General features: G+C 39.2%; 2 protein-coding genes across 2 annotated transcripts in view; one reads left to right on the plus strand and one right to left on the minus strand.

The window, feature by feature from the left end:
* The first annotated feature begins 1,505 nt into the window (after positions 1-1,505).
* On the plus strand, positions 1,506-13,783 carry KLHDC2 (kelch domain containing 2). The gene is made up of 13 exons (XM_060619781.3): positions 1,506-2,025; positions 5,077-5,156; positions 6,870-6,987; positions 8,992-9,107; positions 9,419-9,500; positions 9,667-9,750; positions 10,273-10,353; positions 10,429-10,487; positions 11,102-11,211; positions 11,598-11,670; positions 13,030-13,117; positions 13,224-13,276; positions 13,474-13,783. The coding sequence occupies exons 1-13, from the start codon at positions 1,873-1,875 to the stop codon at positions 13,595-13,597; spliced, it is 1,221 nt and encodes a 406-aa protein (XP_060475764.1). The 5' UTR covers positions 1,506-1,872; the 3' UTR covers positions 13,598-13,783.
* NEMF (nuclear export mediator factor) overlaps positions 7,539-24,815 on the minus strand; it is a 61,200-nt gene continuing 43,923 nt past the window's right edge. Inside the window, exons 27-33 of the mRNA XM_060619776.3 lie at positions 19,994-20,071; positions 18,265-18,462; positions 16,687-16,719; positions 15,669-15,769; positions 15,530-15,573; positions 15,371-15,450; positions 7,539-15,095 (exon numbers count right to left, since the gene is read on the minus strand). Coding sequence (XP_060475759.1) covers positions 15,018-15,095; positions 15,371-15,450; positions 15,530-15,573; positions 15,669-15,769; positions 16,687-16,719; positions 18,265-18,462; positions 19,994-20,071 — 612 coding nt within the window. The 3' untranslated portion in view covers positions 7,539-15,017. The remainder of the gene's footprint in view (positions 15,096-15,370; positions 15,451-15,529; positions 15,574-15,668; positions 15,770-16,686; positions 16,720-18,264; positions 18,463-19,993; positions 20,072-24,815) is intronic.

Raw genomic sequence — 24,815 nt, forward strand, 5'->3', positions numbered from 1 at the left:
AAACCCATGCAAGATCATGACCTGAGTCAAAGTTGGCCGCTTAACAGACTGAGCCACCCAGGCACCGCTGGTTTTATTTCTTTAATAGATATAGGCTTACTCAGAATGTCTGCTTTTTTCTTACGTGAGTTTTGGCAGATTGTGTCTTTCAAGGAATTGGTCCATTTCATCTGGGTTATCAAATATATGAGCAGAGTTGTTCATAAGATCTCTTTATTATTCTTTTAATGTTCATGGGATCTGTAGTGTTGTCCCGTTTCATTTCTGATATTTGTAATTTACGTCTTCTCTGTTTTTTCCTTACAGAGCCTGGCTTAGAGGCTTACTGATGTTATTGATCTTTTCAAAGAACCAGCTTTTAGTTTTCTCTATTTCTTGTTTTCAATTTCATTGATACAGCTTTAAAAAATTTTTTTCTTCCATTTGGGTTTAACTTGCTCTTCTTTTTCTGGTTTCCTAAGATGAAAACTAGGAGGGTTGATGTTACATCTTTATTCTTGTCAAATATGTATACGCATTCAATGCTATAAGTGTCCCCCTAAGCACTGCTTTCACCCATCCCAGAAATTCTGATAAATTGTAAACATAGTGGCAGTGACTAGGGAAGGAGTTTTAGGCTATGAAAATCTGAGTGAGGAAAGCCTGTGTTAATTGTTCAAAGTATCCCTTCCAAGCAGTGGTAGCAGCGTGAAGATGGGGAAGAGACAGGATAATAAAGCACACTCCTCTCACCAAACACATCCAAGTAAAGTGGCACCATTACATTAGGGATTTAAGATGCATTCAGGTACAACCCTATTTTACAGGTGACTAAGTTTAGATTGCAGGAATTCTTTTCTTGACCTAATTGAAATGTATCAAAATGTAACAACGCAGTATCTGTGTGTGTGAACAGAATTTGCCATCCTCCCTTAAGGACTGGGCGATGATGGTTTCTGAAATACTTTTTGAGCACAATTTTCCAGACTGGGCTTGGAAAGTAAGATCTCTGACGAAGCAGAAGAGCTCAGCGAGCAGGGGTGCCTGGAACCGCTGTGCGGGCACCGTCGGGGAGGCACGAAGTCGGGAGCCCCACGCGCACCCGCGCGGGAGGGCCAGGTGCCTCGCCTCCTGGACACAGGAAAGCGGGGCATTGACTCTCTTTTGAAGCTGAGACCGCTAACTCACTGAGCAATGTCACAATGTCACTACCCCTTTTCAGACTGTGAACCCTTGGAGAACATTCCTCAATCACACAAGGAAGATTTCTCAGTAAAAAAAAAAAAAAAAAAAAAAAAATTTTTGCGAGAAGGTGGCTACTATTCTTCCCATCTTTGTAGTGCCCGCAGCGAAAGGAGGCTCAGAGAGTGTTTGGAGCTCAGTCAACACACCATCTCGGGGCTCAGGCCGGCCGCGGCGGCAGCAGCAGCGGCGGCGGCGGCGGCGGCGGGAGGACCCGGCGCTGGGGGCGCTGAGCGCCCGCCGCGCTTCCGGAGCCCCGTAGGAGGCGTCAGCGGAACGGGCGGTTCTGGCCGCGGCGTAAACAAGGGCCGGCTGCGGCGGGCGGCGAGTGGCGAGCTGGAGGCGGGGCGGGCTGGCTGGATTCTAGTCCTGGCCCCAAGCGGACCCCCTTTCCGCCCTGCTCCCGGCGGGGCCCCGCCGCCGCCGCCGCGCCCCCGACCCGCGCCCCCGCAGCGCAGCCCAGGCAGCGGAGGGGCTGTCCTCGCCGAGGAGGGCTGAGCGGGCGCGGGCGGCCAGCGGGCGGCCTTAACCCCGTCCCTATCGCCGCCCCTTTCTGCTCGCCTGTCGCCGCCGTGCATTTCTGCCTTTTCTTTTGTCTCTTTCCCCCGCGCGGGTGTGGGGATTGTTGGTGAACAAACGTGCAGCCTCAAGATGGCTGATGGCAACGAGGATCTGCGAGCGGACGACTTGCCAGGGCCAGCCTACGAGAGCTATGAGTCCATGGAGCTCGCCTGCCCCGCCGAGCGCAGCGGCCACGTAGCCGTCGGCGACGGGCGCCACATGTTCGTCTGGGGCGGCTACAAGGTCAGTGGGCGTCCGGCCGCGGCGGGCGTCGCTCGGCTGGACCCCGAGTCCGGGTCGGCGGGGTGGGGGGGGGGGGCAGAGCGGCCGCCCGGACCCCCCTCTCCGTGTCGCGACTGTGCCCGTCGGTGCATTTTCTTGCGAGCGGGCTTCTCCTCACCGGTCCTCTAATTCGCGCCGACGCTCCTGGGCTGCTGTCACTCCAGCCCTCTGCTTACGGGGCCCGCGGCGGCCCTGGGCGCTGTGGACGTTGGAGCGTTGTTTGGGGGAGGGCACGTTGGGCGGCGCACGACTACGATACGTGTTATGTTTTAAAAGGTGGGGCGCGGGTGGGAGGTAAGAGAGGTGACGTTGTGTGATGTCACTCTTACCGTTTGTCGGCCCGCTTAGAGCACTTCATTCTCTGGAGCTGGGGTCCTTTGGCCCACGGATACCGTTGCTTGCTTGGGCAATAATCGGGGTGTAGGAAAACTCTCTAGAATTCCCGAAGGCCGCAGGGATGGCCTTATTCAACCTTCCCGCCTGTTCGGGAGGCCTAGCTACACCTGTGCAGATGGCCGTCACCCTGCTGTTTGAACATTCCAGGGCTGTTATGCTTTCAGCTGAGAAAGAGTTGACAATTTTCAGAGGAAACCCCTATTAAGAAAACTAATGGAGAAGGCGCCACCAGCAACCAAAAAATCAGTAGCAACGATTGTAACTACCAAGTTCAGCTCTCTGACCCCTGCTCATAAACAATGTTGAGAGCCAGTTGCATTTCTTGTTACTACTGGCTTCTTGTTACCAGGTGTCTCCTGTTTAAACTTTGTTCTCTAGTTCTCCTGCCCTTTTGCTATTAGAGCTTCTCAGTAACGATCCATATCCTAGCACTGGCTCATTTCATTCGCTGGGGTTGCTCTGAGACATTCCTACCAAAAGTTAACTTTTTAGTCCCTTTTGGTCTTAACATTGATCTCCCTGCCCCCATTTGCTTGAGATCTGGTCCACTACACCTGTGTGCTTGATGACTGACTTTATGACTCTGGTAATAGGTTTTAGCTTCTTGCACGTTGACCTGGTCATAACTGAACACTTTTGAGATGACTGTCAAAAAAGAAAGATGGAATAAACCACTATAGCTGTCCTGACTAATTTAGTTTAACCACAAAAGCATTTTTTAAAATTTTATTTTGCCAGTCCTAATTAATCTGCAGTGCTTTCCTCAGCCCCCAGTGAATAGCTGGTTAGAGGACGGTACTTGGTAGGAGGAAGAGGCAGTTATGTAGTGACCCTTATTAAAATGTCAATCCACTGGAGAAAAGTTAACCTGTTAGTCAATCACACTGTGGTCTAAACTACATATTCATAATTCTGTTTGTAAAAATCAGCAGCATTGAAGGAACAGGACTTTTCTTTGGGGAGTGGGGAGAGCGAGGGTTGTCAGGAAGGACGATTTTTTTTTTTTTTTTAATGTTTGTTTTTGAGAGAGATCAAGGTAAGGGCAGAGAAGGGGGGCAGGGGCAGAGGACCCGAAGTGGTCTGTGCAGGGTCTGTGCTGACAGCAGAGAGCCAGATGTGGTACTTGAACCCGTGAACTGTGAGATCATGACCTGAGCCGAAGTTGGATGCTTAACAGACTGAGCCACCCAGGCACCTCAGGAACGAAGGTTTCTGATGGTGAGTGTTTGAGGGCCCAGAAGTCTAGGATTTAGGCAGGATGACCAGTGATGACCAGTGAAGTGGAGTGGTTCCAAAACCGGCTGTCCTCAGTATTTTGGTTAGAACTCTGAAAAGCCCTTGGATATTGTTTTTGAGGGCAATAAACCTTAGCTTCCCACATAGTAGTCCCTTTCCCTCTTCAGACCAGGCTGAGCTATTCCCGGTGAGCCTGCTGTCATGCTTCCAGCCTTCTTTTTGTTAAGTGGTGGAATAGAAAGAGAAATGTCCACAAGGCCACGTGCACTAATTCTGTATGGTACTCAAGCTTATTACACTCTGACACCCATTCTCCATGAACTGCTATTGTTCACCGTATGTTGACATTGTTCAAAAAGTGGGGAGGTTCAAAGGCTAGGAAGGTCAGGCAGTGATTAAAGTTGCCAATTCAGGGAAAGGAGGGTAGAATGCTGATTCCACAGTTACTTGCCAAGTAATCTTGGGCAAATTACTTACCTCTCTAAAAAACCTGTTTTCTTGTAATCTCAACTACTTTTTAGGGTTGTTATGAAGATTAAAGAAAGTAATCCATTGGGGCACCTGGGTGGTTCAGTCTGTTAAGCGTCCGACTTCAGCTCAGGTCATGATCTCACGATTCTTGAGTTTGAGCCCCACATCAGCCTCTGTGCTGACAGTTTGGAGCCTGGAGCCTGCTTCGGATTGTGTCTCCCTCTCCCTCTGCCCCACTTGTGCTCTGGCTGTCTCTCTTAAAAATGAACATTAAAAAAAATTTTTTTTTTTTTTTTAAAGAAAGTAATCCGTTGATAGTGTTCAGATAGTTCTGGCATATGGTAAACTCATTCTGTTAAGAATTACTATCTGAAGGGAAATGGAGAACAACGAACAGAAAATTTTGCATTATTCAGTGTGCAACTGAATAACTGCACACTGGCAATTCTGCCATCTGTTTTTTGGTAGAGAATGGATGGATGAGAGTAAAAAATGGCTAGAAAACGACACGTGTTAGTGTGAGTCAGGCACTCACACGGTAGAACAGTCTTTAGTGTGCAAACCATGGCATAGCTGACCTCTCCTGAAGTCATGCAGCTGAAACCTGGTGAATGGTCTGTTCAGCATAAAGTGACATTAGAGATTTCCTAGAGATTTCATAACTTCCTGTATCATTGCACCTGCTGCATCAAAAACATTAAGGGTTATCTATATTAAGCATTACTTTGAGTATGTGGCCTGGAGCAAGGAAGATTGTCCATTTGATAGTATTATATTGTTAAGACCCATTTAACATCTCATAACTCTTATTACTATCTCAAACAAGGTAGATATGAAAAAATATACAGTAGTGCTTCTTTAGAATACCAATTATTTTTTATATTTGCTATTTTTTTTTATTCTTCTTAGAGTAATCAAGTCAGAGGATTGTATGACTTTTATCTGCCTAGAGAAGAACTATGGATCTACAACATGGAGACTGGAAGATGGTAACTGTGGATATTATGAGGGGGGACTAAAAAATTCAAGTAAGGTTGCAAATAAAAACTCTGTGAAGCCCATTCTAATAAAACTTTTATTTGAAGACGCAGAGTTATCTCTATGTTCTAAAACCAACCTTGTACTAGTTTGGTTCAGCTGCTAAGCTTAGATACATTAGCAACTCTTCAGTAATTAGTTGGTGATTTTATTTTTTAAGTTTATTTATTTTGAGAGAGAGAGAGAATCTCAAGCAGGCTCTGTGCTGACACAGGCCTGGAACCTACGAACCATGGGATCATGACCTGAGCCGAAATCAAGAGTCAAGATACTTAACCGACTGAGTCACCCAGGCACCCCTACTTGGTGCTTTTATGACCTTCGAAGAAACTTGTATTCAGAGCTCTATGTAGTATCATTGTAATACTAAAATAAAGAGGTAGATAGAGGCTTACAATCCTGGAATGAAAATATTATAAAAGTTCCATATATGATGTTTTTTCAAGATGTTATATCTTCTGTTACGTGGAAAATGAGAAAATAATTTCTAGATTGTATCTACTAGAAATAAAGGTGGTGTTTTATTTTAATGAGCTCTGCCATTAAAGTTTCTATACAAATCTCTTTAGAATAGTGTGTTTTGTTTAAAAAAAGAAGTGAAATTTGCCTTCCGTACAACTGGGGATATTCTGAAAAGGATCTTTTGCCAGTCTTGTGACAGTGGTCCTCAAAGAGGCTCTTGGCAGAATCTTAAGAGTTCAACTAAAAATGGGGCGCCTGGATGGCTCTTGGGCTCTGTGCTGACAGCTCGGAGCCTGAAGCCTGCTTCAGATTCTGTGTCTTCCAGTCTCTCTGCCCCTCCTCCACTTGCCCTCTGTCTCTCATAAATAAATGTTGAAAAAATTTTCTTAAAAAGTTCAACTAAAACTAAGGATTATTTCTGTACATAGCAAATCAGTGTTGATCTGAGCTGTTGGCTCATCTGTGTTTTGTTTTGTTTTGTTTTCAAGAGAGAAATTGATAATGGTATTCCTTTAATAGGGGAATTCTATGAATTTTTTAAAAATTGAGCCCCATAAGGAATTTGTAAAACTAAGCCTGCCAAAGTTAAAGCTTAGCATAAAGTGATAGAGTGAGCAGAAGACCTTAACAGTCCTATTAATACTGTGAATCTTAGGCCTTTTTGATTCAGATTCATTTTTAGATTCAGAAGGATTTAAAGCATGCAAAGCACTCCCAGGAGTGCCTGGCGAATAGAAAGTATTACCCACGTGCCTATAGTACTACTTAGGTTTGAATCAGATTCATTTGAATGGCTAAAAGGTGACTAAATAAAACACACTTGTTGAATTAACTGGTCAGGAGTGGGATGTTTTCCTTTTAGGTACCTGGGTGACTCAAAACCAAAAACAAAATAGCCACTTATGGTTGTATCAATAAAGAGCAGGTTAGTTTGAGAAACATAAAATGGTGTGCTCCTGGGCTTCCAGAGCTTCTCACCGTCCCTGTGTGTGGGGTCAGCTGGCGCAGCCTGTGGAATGGGTGAACAAAGAGGAAGGAACTCATTCTTTGAATTAATTTTAGATCTAGACGAGACCCACAGATGCTATCTACCCGGCCAGCCCATTTTATTTTTTCCCTTTATTGTGGGGATAGAAGAAAAACAAGTAACTTTTGCATTTCTTCTCTTTTGGGAAACATTTACATTGTCTTTTTGCCCTCAGGAAAAAAATTAACACAGAAGGCGATGTTCCTCCTTCTATGTCAGGAAGCTGTGCGGTGTGTGTGGACAGGGTGCTCTACTTGTTTGGAGGACACCATTCAAGAGGCAATACGAATAAGGTGAGTGTTTCTAAGGATTGTGGTTTGAGAGCTCAACTAAACATGGGGTGCCTAGGTGGCCCTGTTGGTTTTTACTCTTTTTCAGACAACCTCCGATTTCTAAGGTTAGCCCATACTTATTCCTGTCCCGGTTAAAACATGCATGTCCTTGATAACGGTATGAATGTGCATTTTAGTTTTGTCTACCAGTCCGTATTTCTCTATGCCTTTTGTAAAGTCAACTTTGATAACTTGTCTGCAGTAATTTCCTGAGTGGGTTTCCTTTGTGCTCTTTGCAGCTGTGGTTCTCTTAGAACCCTGGGGTGTTAGATAAATATTAGCAAACCAAATGAAAACAAGATGCAATCATGAGGAGCAGGGTAAAATGAACAGACCACCACTCGGCTATGAGGATAAATTAATACAGAATTTTATATACTAAAATTCCCGTAATATGGTACCATAAGGTACTGTTGTTCAGACTTTGTGTTTTTTCCAAATAGGAAAAAGATTAACAGTTGTTTTCTCAGGCCAGCAAGACACAAATATCAGTCAGAAAGATGCATATGATCTAGGGAGTCTCTTAATAAATTTATTTAGCAACTTAGCACCTTATATACTGAGCACTTGGTTAGACATTGGAGACACAGAGACGAATGATACAGTTCCCGTCTCTAGGCGCTCACATCCTAGAGGGGATACACATAATAAGTAGATGGTTCCAGTAGCATATGATAAGAAGATACATAGAGCCTGGCTCATAAAATAGCTCAGTAAATATTGTTAAATCTGAAAAAGAATCCTTGACATTGTGTTTGGCAGGATGGAGGAAGAGAATAAGTAAAGTCTTTAACCAAGAGGGTTGAATAGAATCATAACTGGGAGAGGTAGCCAAGATGCAAGTATCAGGAGGCAGAAATATAAGCAAATGTTCTGTTCACAGAAATGTGAAGTGGTTTGGTGTGACTGGAGCATATGGCTGACAAAGTTTCAGACTATTCCTAGGAGCTCTAGGGATTTCTTTGAGATGCCTTGGGACCCCTGTGGGAGGAGCGTCATGGTGTTAGGCAGGCTTCAGATCACCCCCCTACCCCTCCATCTTAACAGGTGTAGCTCTACTTCAGTTAGGCTTTTGCTTAAGATTTTGTGTGAAGTAAGGGTTCTGTGCCTAAAAGATTTTGTGAGGCACTGCTACAGGCTGTAGTGGAGGTGCGTGTGTTTTAGGGCAAGGAAGAGAAAAAGAACCTTAACACCACATGAAGCAGCTTGGGGAAAAAAAGAAGCCGTGGCTTTAGGGGTAGACAGAGAAATGGCTACAGTTGAGTATTTTTAGGTTTGATGAAAAGGAAGCTTAGGAGTCTTAGGAGAAGTAAAAAGATATACATATAATGGCCAGGTCTCTTCAAGTATCTGGATGTGAAACCTTGGAAAGACAGACCAGTACTTAATCTTTTAAGATTTATCCTTTGCTCCCAGAGTTAAGTAGGCGCTTAAGACATGTTTGTTAAATTGAATTTGAAGGTGAAATTGCTAAGTTGAATTCTTTTGGTGATACCGTCTTCAAACCCATAAATTAGATTAGCATAACTCAAAGTGCCTATGTAAGGCACAATATACTTCTGTTCCTTCATCAAAAAAAATGAGGCTGTTAAACTGAGAACAAACTGAGGGCTGATGGGGGGGTGGGAGGAAGGGGAGGGTGGGTGATGGGTATTGAGGGCACCTGTTGGGATGAGCACTGGGTGTTGTATGGAAACCAATTTGACAATAAATTTCATATATTTAAAAAAAAATGTGGCTATTAGGAAAAAAAAATGAGCTCAACAGGGTGCTTAGCAACTTAGGTAATTTATATTCTGGCATAAGTTCCTTATGTATATTTGGACCAGTAACAGTCTGTAGTCACAATTGTAGAAGCACTGAATTAGATGACATTCCTATAGTCATAAATCACAATAAAACTGAATGCCAAGGTTGAATTTCTTTTGCATAACCAAATCTAACTGAAATCATTGCTTCTGACAGTTCTACATGCTGGATTCAAGGTCTACAGACAGAGTACTACAGTGGGAAAGAATTGATTGCCAAGGAATTCCTCCATCATCAAAGGATAAACTTGGTGTCTGGGTATATAAAAACAAGTGAGTTAGCAGCCCCGTAGGTTTGGGTTTTTATGTGCAAAGTGGTTTGCCATTCAAGTATCCATAGCCCATAAACACTGTAACCCTAGAACATAACTTCTAGGGCCCATATGAGGATTATGTGAATTAATACATCAAAGCACTTAGCACCTAAGACATAATTAGGCACAGTAGGCATTATTCTATGAATAAGAATTTTCATATACTCAAGCATGCCTTCTCAGTTCCTAGCATGACAAAAGAAGAACTTCTTGTAACTTCCTAACCTGTGGATGTTAGAATTTTTAGTGTCTTGGTTTTTTATCAAACAGGTTAATATTTTTTGGAGGCTACGGATATTTACCTGAAGATAAAGTATTGGGAACTTTTGAATTTGATGAAACATCTTTTTGGGTAAGTGAAGTTTCATATTTGTATATGGTCTACTTAGTATGTTGAAATAATACATCTTATGTCTGCTAGTCTTGTTCATTTTGCCTTGTTCATAAACCAGACAAGGATATGTAATTTTACAAATATTATTTGAAAAATAACTCAGATTCTTACTCATTTTCTGTAGAATTCAAGTCACCCAAGAGGATGGAATGATCATGTACATATTTTAGACACTGAAACATTTATCTGGAGTCAGCCTATAACTACTGTGAGTTACTGAAGAATAATGAATTATTATAAAGTAAGGCTACCTAGAGGAGAAAGGGAATTGGGAGGTGGTGTAAAATTGACAGTTCATTCTTGTTTTTCTGGAGAAAATCCATTGCTTTCATTATTCTCCAAGAAGTCCATACCTCAGAAAAGTTTAATGAATGTGTGGACTAACCTGGCATCTACTATCTAATAGATGTTAAGGGATATTGCTTATAACTAAATAAATGACCTGGCAGTAGACTGTTAACTTACTCAAATATTAGATTTCTTTTTCCTCTGACGCAGGTGTCTTATAATGTGCTACCTTTTTACTTAAAAAAAATAAACAAGCATTCCATTAACTAGTGCATTCAGTAATATATCTCCAAAATCTAAAATTACAGTTCCCAGGGTTAGTACTGCTGTTGACTAGACATCTGCACTTGAGCTTAAAAGCTCAAGCGTCTTACATACCCTCATCCCACCTCCAGAGAAGATTGGTGTTTATTTTTAAAAATTGCTTTTGTGACTTTTATAGGGTAAAGCACCTTCACCTCGTGCTGCCCATGCCTGTGCAACTGTTGGAAACAAAGGCTTTGTGTTTGGAGGCAGATATCGAGTAAGTTTGTGAACAGTTTCAATGATTTGCTCATGAGTCATTCAAAATGATAATTACTTAATTATCCTTTTTCAGGATGCTAGAATGAATGATCTTCACTGTCTTAATCTGGATACGTGGGAGTGGAATGAATTGTATGTATCACTTTAGATAATTTCTAAAATTTTTTAATATTTTTATTCTGTTAGCATAGAAATTTAAGCAGGTAAATAACTGAATTTAAATAAACATGATGTCTAGATCCTTAAATAAGGAATTTTATTTTTTGATTTCCTGTTCCACAACATGTGCTCAACGTTTGTTGAAAAGGTCTAAAGTTCACTCTGCCTTCTAAAAACATAGTTAATACCAAGCATGCAGCTATTAATACTAAGAAGCTTTTGGGGCACCTGGGTGGCTCAGTCGGTTAAGCGTGTGACTTCGGCTCAGGTCATGATCTCATGGTTCATGGGTTCAAGTCCCGTGTCAGGCTTTGTGTTGACAGCTCGGAGCCTGGAGCCTGCTTCCTAGATTCTGTGTTTCCCTTGCTCTCTGCCCCTCCCCGATTTGCACTCTCTCTCTCTCAAAAATAAATAAAACATTTAAAAAAATTAAAAAATTTAAAAAAAAATACCAAGAAGCTTTTTAAATTTAAAGTCTCTTCTGTCAAATATTCTGTATAAATTTTCAAAGAAAATTTAAATATTTTTCCATATTAAACAGTAGCTACTTTTAAACACAGATATTGTAACTTAGCTATTATTTTCAGAATTCCACAAGGCATATGCCCAGTTGGCCGATCTTGGCATTCACTAACACCAGTTTCTTCAGATCATCTCTTTCTCTTTGGAGGATTTACCACTGATAAACAGCCACTAAGTAAGTCCTTTAAAAATATAAGAAATCATTATCATTCATATGTAATATATAAATAGAAGAAAATAATTCAGTCTATTTTAGATGTATCAGAGGGCCATAGGGTTGGTTGGAGGTTTGCTGTTATTTTTGATCCTATAATAAATCTATAATTGTTTTTGTACTATAACATCCATCTATTCTGTCCAGTGTAGCCCTTAAAAGCTCCACTTAAGGGTTGTGACATGCAAAGGGCTTACTTGATTAACTGCAGGGAAAAACCAGGATATATACTTTCTCTTTCTACTTACAGTTTATTACCTTTCTTGCTAAAGCTGTGCCCTTTAAACATGAATGTCTCATTGACAAAATAACATATTTCATGGCTCTTCTTTCTTCACTTCAATCAGGTGATGCTTGGACTTACTGCATCAGTAAAAATGAATGGATACAGTTTAATCATCCCTATACTGAAAAGCCAAGGTATGAAGTATTTACAAAGTAATTCTTGTACATCTTTATGGACCTCAATTATTCAGTACAAGACTGGGGACACCTGGCTGCCAGTCAGTAAAGCATATGACTCTTAATCTCAAACAACCCTGAGTCCCACATTGGGTATAGGGATTACTTAAAACCTTAAAAAAGATGTGCAAGACTGGTAATGATTGAGGAAATTGTGGCTGCATTACATCCACTATTCTTAAGATAAACACCCTAGCGTTCACTAATGTTTAACATCCTACCTTTTTTTTTTTTTTTTTTATGTTTGAGAGAGAGAGAGTGCACACGTGTGAGCATGAGTGGGATAGGGACAGAGAATTCCAAGCAGGCTCTGTGCTGGCAGTGCGCAGATGCAGGACCCAGTCTCAGGAACCGTGAGATTGTGACCTGAGCCCATATCAAGAGTCAGATGCTTAATAGACTGAGCCACCCATGCGCCCCTAACATCAAACCTTTTGAAAGAAAAGAAAACCAATGCTATCCTTGTAGTAAATGCTTTCTTTTCTGTCATGGTGCATGAAAAACAGGGCTGGATGTTGACTTCTGCTGTTTTTAATCATAAAATTGATGTAGTTAAAATTTATAATCAAGCTCTTTACTCCAGTGAATTGAACTGCTTCTAGGTTTGTCACTTAAAAAAAAAAAAACTGGAGAGAATTTCAAAACTTTGAAGAATGTATATGGGGGGTAAATCCAGAACTTTCTATTAGATTGGTAGGAGCACTGTATAACAAATACTAAATCAAATCACCCAAAAAGAAGAGTTATTTTTGTTAATCTCAAGAAGAGTTCTTACAAAAACTGCCAAAGCAAATGATATAGTCACAACTGGTATTCAAAGCATATTTAGGTAGGTCAGCCTGCATTTCCCCACAAGTCTCTAAGTACACTTATGCCATAAAGGCTTCATCTGGCAGAAAAATTCTTCCATAGAATTACCAGGCCTGAGACTTTGAGTATGTCAGGCAGATTCACAGCATCCTTCAGATTTTTTCTTTAATGTCAACTGACCCTGCCTATGAAAAGAAGAAGATTGAGAGGGCATGTAGCACACATCTCCCGTAAGATTTTTATTGCTAACAAAGACCTAGAGAACAGATCATTCAGTTCAAACCCGTCATTGCATAAGTTAGGACTGGACCAGATAGATAAAATGGTAACATCCAGATAAAACAGACATTAATAGATTTTTCTAGCTTTTGCTACTTAAGATAATTGCTGCTCAACATTAGGTTTTGGTCTGTACTGAAGATCTCTAGTCTTTATTTCATCATTGTGTTCGTAGTGTAAATTGTCAACTTGGTGTCTGAGTAACTTAAAACTCTTGTTTTAAATTAGATTATGGCACACAGCTTGTGCCAGTGACGAAGGAGAAGTCATTGTTTTTGGTGGATGTGCCAATAACCTCCTTGTCCATCACAGAGCTGTAAGTGTACTAAGTATACTACCCTGCATTAAAGGACACTTCATCATATTTTTGAGTCTTGTGGACTACTTACTTTTTAATATGTTCTTCATTTTCTATTTTTCAGGCACACAGTAATGAAATACTTATATTTTCAGTTCAACCAAAATCTCTTGTAAGGTAAGTAACTTTTTACTTGGTACTCAGATTATTTTAAATTAGTGCTCTTGAAAAACCAGGCTTACAGATAATTTAAAGGCAATGACAAGTTTCCATTGATAAAACTAGTTCTTACGAAAATCTTTAAACAAAGTGGGCTTTTGTTTTTTTGGTAATTCTTCAAACAGTAAATTTATTTTTCTCTTGTCCACTTTCAGGCTAAGCTTAGAAGCAGTCATTTGCTTTAAAGAAATGTTAGCCAACTCGTGGAACTGCCTTCCAAAACACTTACTTCACAGTGTTAATCAGAGGTTTGGTAGTAACAACACTTCTGGATCTTAAGGCTTCATAGATAATGCCTCTGATCACCTTGCATGGACAGCAATTCTGTAAACATCAGAGAGTGGCATCGTTTGTATAATTATATGCATTGTTGTAGTTTGCAGCTTTTTGGTTTTAATGTGCATGTGAATGGCCTAGAGAACCTATTTTTGTGTCTAAAGTTTACAATAAATGTATTTAACACCAGTAACTGTCTTCTATTAAAGCAAAAGAAAATGATACTTGGCTTTTTACCCCAAGGAATGGTTATTATATTTCCTTTTTGGTAACTTCAGGATATATAGCTATAGAAACATACTAATTATTCTTATCACTATCAAAATGGTGATGTTATTTTTTTAAATTTATATATATATATATTTTTTTTAAATAGCAAGAGTAGTCTGTTGTATTTACAACACTGGCTATATGTATAATTACAAAGTTGTTTTTTTTTTTTACATTAATTTCAAATGGAAAAACATTATCAACAGGACTAAGCTGGTAAAAGAAATTTTGGAAGGACCAACAGCTGTTTAGTGCTTTGACCTTAATGCTTTGGTATAGGGGCTGGGGCAAATGGTCATATTGACTGTAGGTAGCCATTGTCTCATCATTTAAAAAGTGACAGTTTGTTTAGCTCATAAGAGAATGGAAATGATGTAGGACTTTATTCTCCATTTGTCAGGAGACAGAAGAAGAAAGCTGTGTCAGGAGTCTTTAGTGGTAAGCCTAAAAGTGCACTTATGATATCCTAGGTTAAGATACTCTGTAACATGCTGATCATTACTAGAGGTAGAAAATAAAATGGTACAGAACTGAATGAGATTACAAGGAAGAAGTAAGGATGAAAAGTGAAGTTGTATAAATGAATGGAAATGATCAATACCATTTTTTTCTAGGTGTTATTTCTTAGGCTGAATTATGTCTATTTTAAATCTGGTCTAATATATTTTTTGACAAGTACAGGTAACGGCAGAAGGCTTCCAAGACTTAATCCTAAATGTTTAACTGCCCCCAAACCCCACCACCGCACCAGAACACGAAAAACCACCTGTGATTGGCCTGTAACAGAGCTCTGACACTGTACATGGTAGACGACCAAGTCAATGTCCGAGCAACTGAGCCACTTCACTCCAGTTTCTGTACAACATGAAATGAAAACTTAGTATTAACCTCCCAAATTTTAAGAAAATGTAGGAGAATAACTACAGATGTATACAATTAGCATTTAACTGTCCACAAATATTTTAGGAAATCCTATCCGCGTTTCCTCTCTATAAAACTGGAAAAAAAACAGTAAGTCCTTTTGGCGAATATAGCAAGGCAATGTTTAGTTCATTTTTAAATGCGGAAGTCTTGTTACATGGTGTTTTCATCTCTGAACTTCCAAAAGGCTATAAAATTGACTCTTCTCAAATATTTTAGGGTTTCATTTCAGCTATTTTCTTTTTACATTCAGAAGATTGGGTGCAGACACTTTGACTTTGCCAGGAATATTTCTTGATAAATCCGTGTCCTAAAAAAAGAGAATTGCTGAATATCTTCACATGCTATATGGTAGTCATGTTTCTTTTATGATAATTATGTGCCCTCTGCTGTCAAAAGAAAGGCATTTCCAAAATTTCCAACTGAAACGATCTTATTTTACTGCTTCTAGTAAGACAGCATTTTCTACCAAAACAAGAGCTGCAGCTTGGCATGTATTAAATAAAGAACCAAAAGTAGAAAAATATAACTGCTAACATTTTTAATTGCACCACCCATCTCCAGACTTCTGGAGGAATACTTTACCTTTACACTGCGAAATAAGTCTTTTTCTCTTGCTGTTGCTTCTTTGGAATGCATGAAACTATTCAAGGCTGTTTTTGCAGCTGTAAATAGAAAATAGAAGAATCTACTTCTGTGCAGAGAAGAAGCGATCAAAATCATTCATAAAAAGATTTTAAATACCTTTTCCCTTTTTCTGAACTCCAGGAGTAAGTTTCACTTTGTATCTTTAAGAAGGAATTACATGTATTACTAAATAGAAATTTCAAAACAATTCATAACTATTATGTCAGCTATTTTGAGTAAACTAAAGACGACTTACTTATAGTTTGTCATGGTGGAGTAAGGGGCACATATTGGGATGGCAAATAGTAATACATCTTCAGGATGTGGCTGCCCTGTCAAAGAGTCAAAGAGATTTTCCTAAAAGGGAAAAGAAAAACAATTATAAAATGCATACCAGTCCTAGAAAAAGGAAAACTCTAATATTTCAACACATATTTTTATCATTTTTATCTTTTTCTGATAGATCTTTTCCCCCCACCCTTCCCTCGATAGACCTTCAGTCTTAAGACCAAATGGTATTTATACTTCTATTCTCTACTAAAAATTTTTTCCATAGCATAATTCTCACATGATTTTCAAAATGGCACTTGTAAATACATACAAGGGAAAAAGGAGAAAAAACTTGTTGGATAACAGTACATTGCAGAAAACTGCTATGGATTAAAAATAATGTATAATAATGACCACAAATCGATTTAAATCCATTGCATGGAAATGAGACTGATACTTTGGCTAGACCAGTAGTTCCTGACCACGGGGATTTTTCTGTCCCCATTCCCCACTCCCCTCCACCCCTGGACACTTTTGCCTGTTCTTAAGGAAGAATCTTCTAGCCTTCTTAGAGTTGCTCTTTGGTGGGCTGCCTATAAGATGAGCCATATTTATTTAGCAACATGAATAACCTTAGACAAGATGCTTGGTGTTCAAGTAGTATTTACTATGTGCCATGGACTTCTCTAAATGCTTCATGTGTATTTTCAAAACAACTCTCTCCTGGTAAGGACAATTATCCCCACTCTTCAGATGAGGAAACAGAAGCACAAAAAACAATGGCTCAAGGTTGCAATTATATGTAGCAAAGTTAGGATTTAAACCCAGAATGTTGGACTCCAGAGCCTGTGATCTTGTCTTAGCTTTTAAAGTTTTAATTAGTGCTTGCTTCGGCAGCACATATACTAAAGTTTTAATTAGTTAGAAACTGTGTGTCAAATGTTCTGGGAACTAGACTGTAGTCATTGTGTGTCACTGTAGAGACCCCAACACAAAAATCATACCTCATTACCCTGTTGATCCAGATCTTGCTCTTCCTGCTCCAAACATAAAATTTTAAAAGTTAGCTATAACTTAAATTGAAATTCCACATGATTAAAAACTATGAGGAGAAAAAAATATTAATATAGCAAGACTATCACATTGAACCAACAGGTTATGGACCCCAAGAATGTATTCTTCAGTGTCACAAAACTCTAGTGAATTAATTTGTGCATCTAATATTTTATTTTATTTTTTTTTAACATTTATTTTTATTTTTGAGACACAGAGCATGAATGGGGGAGGGTCAGAGAGAGGGAGACACAGAATCTGAAACAGGCTCCAGGCTGTGAACTGTCAGCACAGAGCCCAATGTGGGGCTCGAACTCACGGACCGCAAGATCATGACCTGAAGTCGGATGCTTAACTGACTAAGCCACCCAGGCGCCCCGTGCATCTAATATTTTAGAGAACAATGCAATTCAAAGAGAAAAAGGATTGTTCTCTGAAGTGTTTTTTTTTTTTTAAGGACTTTCATTTGGAGTACATGCTAAAACAGTAAAATGTAAAATGACAATTTAAAATTACAACTAAATTTGATGTTTGCCAAAAAAAATGGAGAATCGTAGAATAGAACTTGTAAGAAGTTTTCACTATTAAGGTAAGCTTGGGGCGCCTGTGTGTCTCAAGTTGGTTAAGCGTCTGACTCTTGATTTTGGCTCAGGTCATGATCTCACCAACTGTGAGCTTGAGCCCCACATCAGGCTCTGTGCTGTGTGGAGCCTGCTTGGGACTCTCTCTCACACACACACACACAATAGGTAAATATAAAAGAAAAAGGTAAGTTTAATTTTGTTTTGCTTTGCTTAGATTATCTCCAAATAGATTTTTTATGTATGATTCATTATACCCCAATATTTATGAGTTTACAGTTTACAGAATGACAAATATGAGAACAGTGTAAAAAAATCTGAGGATCAAACTGAGTTATAACATCACTAAACAATAACATTGTCCAGAGGAAAACAACAGTAACACATTTAGAATCCCTGTAAGCATTATCTGCACTGAACAGAGCAAACAATTCTAACCAAATCTTTAACTGCAATAAATAAAATACAGGCTAAGTGAAATTTTTTCCAATTTTATAATCATTTGCTCAAGATTTCAAGATCTCAGGCAACCATCTTAACTGGAAAAAACTTAACTTCTAACTGGTTTTTCAACCAGAGCACTTGGCAGTTTCAACATCATGTAAGATAATACAGCATATATTCTCATAGAAAAATCTAGAGTAGCGCAAATTTATTCCTACTCCTCTTCAAGATAATCCCAATTATTTGTCTTATTTTAACGAAGTTCCCACTAGAATCAAAGCCTCTCCATACTTTTCTACGCTTACATCCTGGAAATGTAGTCTTTTATGCTTACATCCTGGAAATGTAGTCTTTTAGGTTGTATTTCTAAAATGACTTTCCATTAAGGATAAAGTTACCACTTGTCCTGGTTTTAGCACTTGTAAGCCTCATATTTTGGGAACCTGAGGTGGTTAGTGACCCTAATTAATGAAGCAAAAGCCCACATATGTGTGGTAGCCTTACCTTGTCATCATGTGGATCATCTACAGCCAAGTCTTGTAAGTCTTGAGTTACAACCTCAAGGGAGGGAGTTTCTTTCTTTACGCTGTCTGAAGCCCTTTGTCCACCTCTAGGTTTCTGGGGCTGTTTCTTCACAGGTTCATCCTTTGTTTTTCCTTTCTTCCCCTTTTTCCCCTTTTCTTCTTTGTTTGAACCTGCAGACTTTAATTCATAGAAGTAAAATAATGTAAGTATGTTCAATATTGTCAATATTTTAAAATTTTTTTTATTTATTTGTTTAATTTACATCCAAGTTAGCATACAGTGCAACAATGATTTCAGGAGTAGATTCCTTAATGCCCCTTACCCATTTAGCCCACCCCCCACCCCACAACCACTCCAGTAACCCTCTGTCCTCCATATTTGAGTCTATTATGTTTTGTCCCCCTCCCTGTTTTTATATTATTTTTGCTTCCCTTCTGTTAATCTGTTTTGTTTCTTAAAGTCCTCATATGACTGAAGTCATCATATGATATGTCTTTCTGTAATTTCGCTTAGCCTAATACCCTCTAGTTCCATCCATAGTTGCAAATGGCAAGATTTCATTCTTTTGATTGCCAGCTAAGACTCCATTGTATATATATACCACATCTTTATCCATTCATCCATTGATACATTTGGGCTCTTTCCATACTTTGGCTATTGTTGATAGTGCTGCTGTAAACATTGGGGTGCATGTGTCCCTTCAAAAAATCATACCTGTATCCCATGGATAAATGCCTAGTAGTGCAATTGCTGGGTCCTAGGGTAGTTCTATTTTTAATTTTTTGAGGAACCTCCATACTGTTTTCCAGAGTGGCTGCACCAGCTTGGATTCCCACCAGCAGTGCAAAAGAAATCCTCTTTCTCCACATCCTTGCCAACATCTGTTGTTGCCTGAGTTGTTCATTTTAGCCATTCTGACAGGTATGAGGTGGTATCTCATTGTGGTTTTGATTTGTATTTCCCTTAAGATGAGTGATGTTGAGCATGTTTTCATGTGTCAGTTGGCCATCTGGATGTCTTCTTTGGAGAAGTGTCTATTCATGTCTTTTGCCCATTTCTTCACTGGATTATTTGCTTTTTGGGTGTTGAGTTTGAAAAGTTCTTTACAGATTTTGGATCCTAACCCTTTATCTGATATGTCATTTGCAAATATCTTCTCCCATTCTGTCGGTTGCCTTTTAGTTTTGCTGATTGTTTCCTTCTCTGTGCAAAAGCTTTTTATTTTGATGAGGTCCCAGTATTTCATTTTTGCTTTTGTTTCTCTTGCCTCTGGAGACATGTTGAGTAAGAAGTTGCTGCAGCCAAGATCAAAGAGGTTTTTGTCTGCTTTCTCCTTGAGGATTGATGGCTTCCTGCTTTACATTTAGGTCTTTCATCCATTTTGAGTTTTTTTTTGTATATGGTGTAAGAAAGTGTTCCAGGTTCATTCTTCTACATGTTGCTGTCCAGTTTTCCCAGCACCACTTGCTGAAGAGACTGTCTTTATTCCACTGGATATTCTTTACTGCTTTGTCAAAGATTAGTTGGCCATACGTTTGTGGGTCCATTTCTGGGTTCTCCATTCTGTTCCACTGATCCGAGTGTCTGTTTTTGTGCCAATACTGTCTATATTTTAACAAAAATGTATTGAATCCTACCATATGATAGGCTGTGGTCTGGATGCCCCTTAAAAAACAAAGGAAGAAAAAGACTTTTAGATGTTACTTACCCCCAGCAATTTCATGATGAGTTCACGTTCTTCTTCATCTTGGTCTTTGTATTTTTCCTTCATTTTTTTCATTTTACTCTACAAAATCAAAAGATTTTACTTGGAAAACTTCAGTTAAAAAATGTCAACAAATGTTTGTAAAGAAAAGGTGCTCCTGGGCGCCTGGGTGGCTCAGTCGGTTGAGCGTCTGACTTCAGCTCAGGTCATGATCTTGCAGTCTGTGAGTTCGAGCCCCACATCGGGCTCTGTGCTGACAGCTCAGAGACTGGAGCCTGCTTCGGATTCTGTGTCTCCCTCTCTCTCTGGCCCTTCCCTTCTTGAGCTCTGTCTCTCTCTCTCTCTCTCTCAAAAATAAACAAACATTAAAAAAAAAATTAAAAAAAAAAAAAAAAGGAAAGGTGCTCCTATTCTCTGTCAGAAATGGTTACCAAGCAAGGTACCATTATAATAAACAACATGGAGGCTAAGAAGATGGATAAACCATAGTCCTCAGCCTCAAGGAGTTTACCATCTGGTAGAAAAAAATACATATAAGAGCAAGGATAAATTAATGCAACATATTCTAAATGCAAACATTATTCCTAAGATACTTCAGAGAAAGAAATTTCTTTCAGCTTAAGCAAGAACTGTGGGGAAGAAATAAAGTAAAACTTGAAAGTCTTAAGTAAATTTTATAGTATCAGGGATTATATAAAAAGCAGGATTATAAGGTGAAAACAGGACAGTATACTAACAGCAAGTTATTGCATTTGGTTGGAGTCAGGATATACATACAGAGGAAGAACAGGAAACAAGGCAGCAAAGCTAGTCTGGATAAAGGCAAGGCACTTAAGGCTTTGAATTTTCTCAACAAACTGGCTTTATCTTTACCTTTTACCTGGGCTACACTTCCAAATCACCTAATTTTTTTTTTCGCCTAGTAATTTTTAAAAACAGACATCTAGGCCTCACCTCCAAAGATTTTTGTCTTTATTAATCTTAGCTGGGGCCCAAATACAAATTTTACAAGATCTTATAAATCTTGTAAAATCTTTACAAATTTTAAAGATTTCTTTAAACAGGACACAAAAAAAACTAACTATAAAAGATTGATGATTCAGATTTCATTAAAATTAACAGATGCTGCTCATCAAAAACACATGAAAAAAAAGCAAGACTGAGGGTGCCTGGTGGCTCAGTGAGCTGAGCATCTAACACTCAATTTTGGCTTGGGTCATGATCCCAGGGTCATGGAATCAAGCCCTGTGTTGGGGCCCTTGCTGAGCATGGAGCCTGCTTGGGATTCTGTTTCTCCCTCTGCCCCTCTCTCTCCAGCTCAAGAGCTCCCTCTCTGCCTAAAATAAAAAAATAAAAAAAGGAAGCCTGAAAAGTATTTCTAACATATACATCCAAGAAAAGACCTATATTCAGAATTTCAAAGAACTCATATACATTAATGACAAAGCTGGACAACCTAATTTTTACAACTGGGCACTTCAAAAAGAGGACAGATGTCTAATAAACATGAAAAAGTGTTCAATATCATTAGTATTCAGGGTCATACAAATTAAAGCCAGAATAAGACTGTGGTATATACATGCTTGAATGACCAAAAGACCCCTGACGATACCAAATGTTACAATGCAGAACAATTATAATTCGGATATTCTGCTTGAGAGGAAATTGGTGAAGTACTCCAGAAAACTGGTAGTTCTCTACTAAAGCCAAACACAACATGAATGCTATAAATCAGCATTCGACTCTTAGCTATACACAACAGCGATTAAGATTTTTTTTTTTGGTGGGAATACTAATTAGGCACAAGTGTGGGCTTTCTGGAAGAGTGAGTACTGGAAACATTTAAGTATCACATGATGGTGGCTTCACAGATACATGTGTGTTTAAAAATTCACTGATCTAAACAGTCTAGATTTGTGCATTTTACTATATGTACATTATGCCTCAAAACAAAAACAACAACCTTGAAAGGGGCGCCTGGATGGCTCAGTCTATTGAGCGTCCGACTTCAGCTCAGGTCATGATCTCACGGTTCGTGGCTCTGTGCTGACAGCTTAGAGCCTGGAGCCCGCTTCAGATTCTGTGTCTCCCTCTCTCTCTGCCCCTGCCCACTTGCACTCTCTCTCAAAAAAAGTAAAAGCATTAAAAAAAAAATTCTTTTTAGCCTGACAGTAAAATGAACAATATTATCATGAAACTGAACCAAGAAATGGAAAACCCAATGAAAAGAATAGTTTGGAAAACAGAAGTTAGGAAACTCAACTTTGAAGAAACAAAACTGAATGGACCTATCATCACTGGAGAAAATTTAATTAGCATATACAGTACAACTTTGGTTTCAGAGCCTAATCTGTTCCATATACATGCTTATAGTCCTAAGCACTTGTATATTCTTTTTGTTTTAATGTTTTATTTATTTTTGAGAGAGTGCAAGCAGGGAGGGGCAGAGAGAGAGAGACACAGAATCCAAAGCAGGCTCCAGGGTCTGAGCTGTCATCACAGAGCCCGACACAGGGCTCGAACTCAGACCATGGGATCGTGACCTGAGCCGAGGAAGGCGGCTTAGCCAACTGAGCCACCCAGGTGCACCCCCCCTCCTTTTTTTAATGTCTAAGCACTTGTATATCAAAGTGAATTTCAAGAACCATTGGCTCCATTGTGATCCAGCGTCACATACTACTCGTATTCCAAGATATTGCTCATTTATCGTTAGCTAAAATTTATTAGAAATGTGTGCTGCTCTTGTGAAACACTCACAGAACAAGTTACTGGTGCAGCCTCTCTGGAAAACAGTATGGAGGTTCCTCAAAAAACTAAAAATAGAACTACCCTACGACCCAGCAATTGCACTAGTAGGCATTTATCCAAGGGATACAGGTGTGCTGTTTCGAAGGGACACATGCACCCCCATGTTTATAGCAGCACTATCAACAATAGCCAAAGTATGGAAAGAGCCCAAATGTCCATCGATGGATGAATGGATAAAGAAAATGTGGTATATATATATATACAATGGAGTATTACTCAGCAATCAAAAAAAATGAAGTCTTGCCATTTGCAACTACGTGGATGGAACTGGAGGGTATTATGCTAAGTGAAATTAGAGAAAGACAAAAATCATATGACTTCACTCATCTGAGGACTCTAAGAGACAAAACAGATGAACATATGGGAAGGGAAACAAATATAAAAAAAAGGAGGGGGCACAAAACAGAAGAGACTCATAAATGTAGAGAACAAACTGAGGGTTACAGGATGGGTTGTGGGGGTGGGTGGGCTAAATGGATAAGGGGCACTAAGGAATCTACTCCTGAAATCATTGTCGCACTATATGCTAACTAATTTGGATGTAAATTTAAAAAAAAAAAAGTAGGGGCGCCTGGGTGGCTCAGTCGGTTAAGCGTCCGACTTCAGCTCAGGTCACAATCTCGCGGTCCGTGAGTTCGAGCCCCGCGTCGGGCTCTGGGTTGATGGCTCAGAGCCTGGAGCCTGCTTCCGATTCTGTGTCTCCCTCTCTCTCTGCCCCTCCCCTGTTCATGCTCTGTCTCTGTCTCAAAAATAAATAAACATTAAAAAAAATTAAAAAAAAAAAAAAGTAAAGAGCCAAAAGTAAAGTACAGAAACCAAGAGAGGGGGATGAACAATATGATCTTCGTGTACGTGACTTCTTCCCAAAATTGGTATTTTGTATAACAAAGGCAGAAATTTGGTCTTTCTTGTTTACCACTGAATGTGCAGTACCTAGCAGGGTAGCTGGTACAAAGTAAAAGTAAAACCTTGCATTGCAAGTAACCTGTTTTGCATGTGTTCCACAAGCCAAGCAAACATTTCTAATAAATTTTAACTTGATAAATGAGCGATGTCTTGCAACACGAGTATTATGTGACACCAAATGTCACATGATCACAAATTTCCTGATTACAAAGTGCTTTGGATAACAAGCATGTTTCCAGAACCGATAATGCTCACAAACCAAGGTTTTACTATACTTAAAAACCTACCCACAAACTGCCAAAATACCAGGTCCAGTTATAAGCAAACACTATCTATCACATTTCAAGGAACGATCTCCATTTTATACAAAGTTCTAGAGAGCAGAAAAAGGAAAACCTTCCAAACTTATTTTATGAAACTGGTATAACCTAGATAGCAAAACCCCAAGGGCAGTATGAAAAATCAGAGGCCAATTTAATCGATTTTCTTAAGTAATTTACCACATTAACTAAGGGAAGAAAAAGCATAAGGAAGTAAAAGAAAAATGCAGAAAAGGCATTCAATAAATTTAATCTTATTAAAAATAACCCCTCATAAAGGCTATCTACCAACCAACAACTCCCAGGAAACATCCCACAATGATAAAAATCTTAGCAACAGTCCCTTTAATGTATAATTAACAAAGATACACACTATTATTACTTCTATGCAACACTGTACTAATGTTTGAGCCAATGCAAAGAACAGAAGTAATAGATATTAGGATTAGAAGAAAAGCCATTATTTGGAGACACTAATGCTGCCTACAAATGGAATACTAAAATGTACAATAAGATTACCTAATACTAAATCAATGTAAGAAAATCATCTCCCCACAAACCAGTAATGATAGGAAGTGAAAGTTTTAAAAATAGACCATTAACAAAAAGAAAAATTATAAGCAGGAACAGATAAGATGTGTAAAACTCTATGGGAAAATATATCTTTACTGAAGACTATAAAATATTCTTACAAGACTATAGTCACATTCATGGACAGGTAAACTCAATGTGGTAAAGATGAAAGTTCTCCACAAAATTATCTAAAACTTCAATGTCTTTTAATAAAGATC

The sequence above is a fragment of the Panthera onca genome, chromosome B3, assembly GCF_046562875.1.
Source record: "Panthera onca isolate mPanOnc1 chromosome B3, mPanOnc1 haplotype 2, whole genome shotgun sequence".
NCBI lineage: Eukaryota > Metazoa > Chordata > Mammalia > Carnivora > Felidae > Panthera > Panthera onca.

What these genes read in the sequence shown, in the direction of transcription:
- KLHDC2 (XM_060619781.3), top strand. Translation starts at nt 1,873, where the DNA reads ATGGCTGATGGCAACGAGGATCTGCGAGCGGACGACTTGCCAGGGCCA. An exon ending in AACATGGAGACTGGAAGATG is followed by an intron (nt 5,157 to 6,869) that starts GTAACTGTGGAT and finishes TTTTGCCCTCAG; the next exon opens with GAAAAAAATTAACACAGAAG. An exon ending in GTCTGGGTATATAAAAACAA is followed by an intron (nt 9,108 to 9,418) that starts GTGAGTTAGCAG and finishes TTTATCAAACAG; the next exon opens with GTTAATATTTTTTGGAGGCT.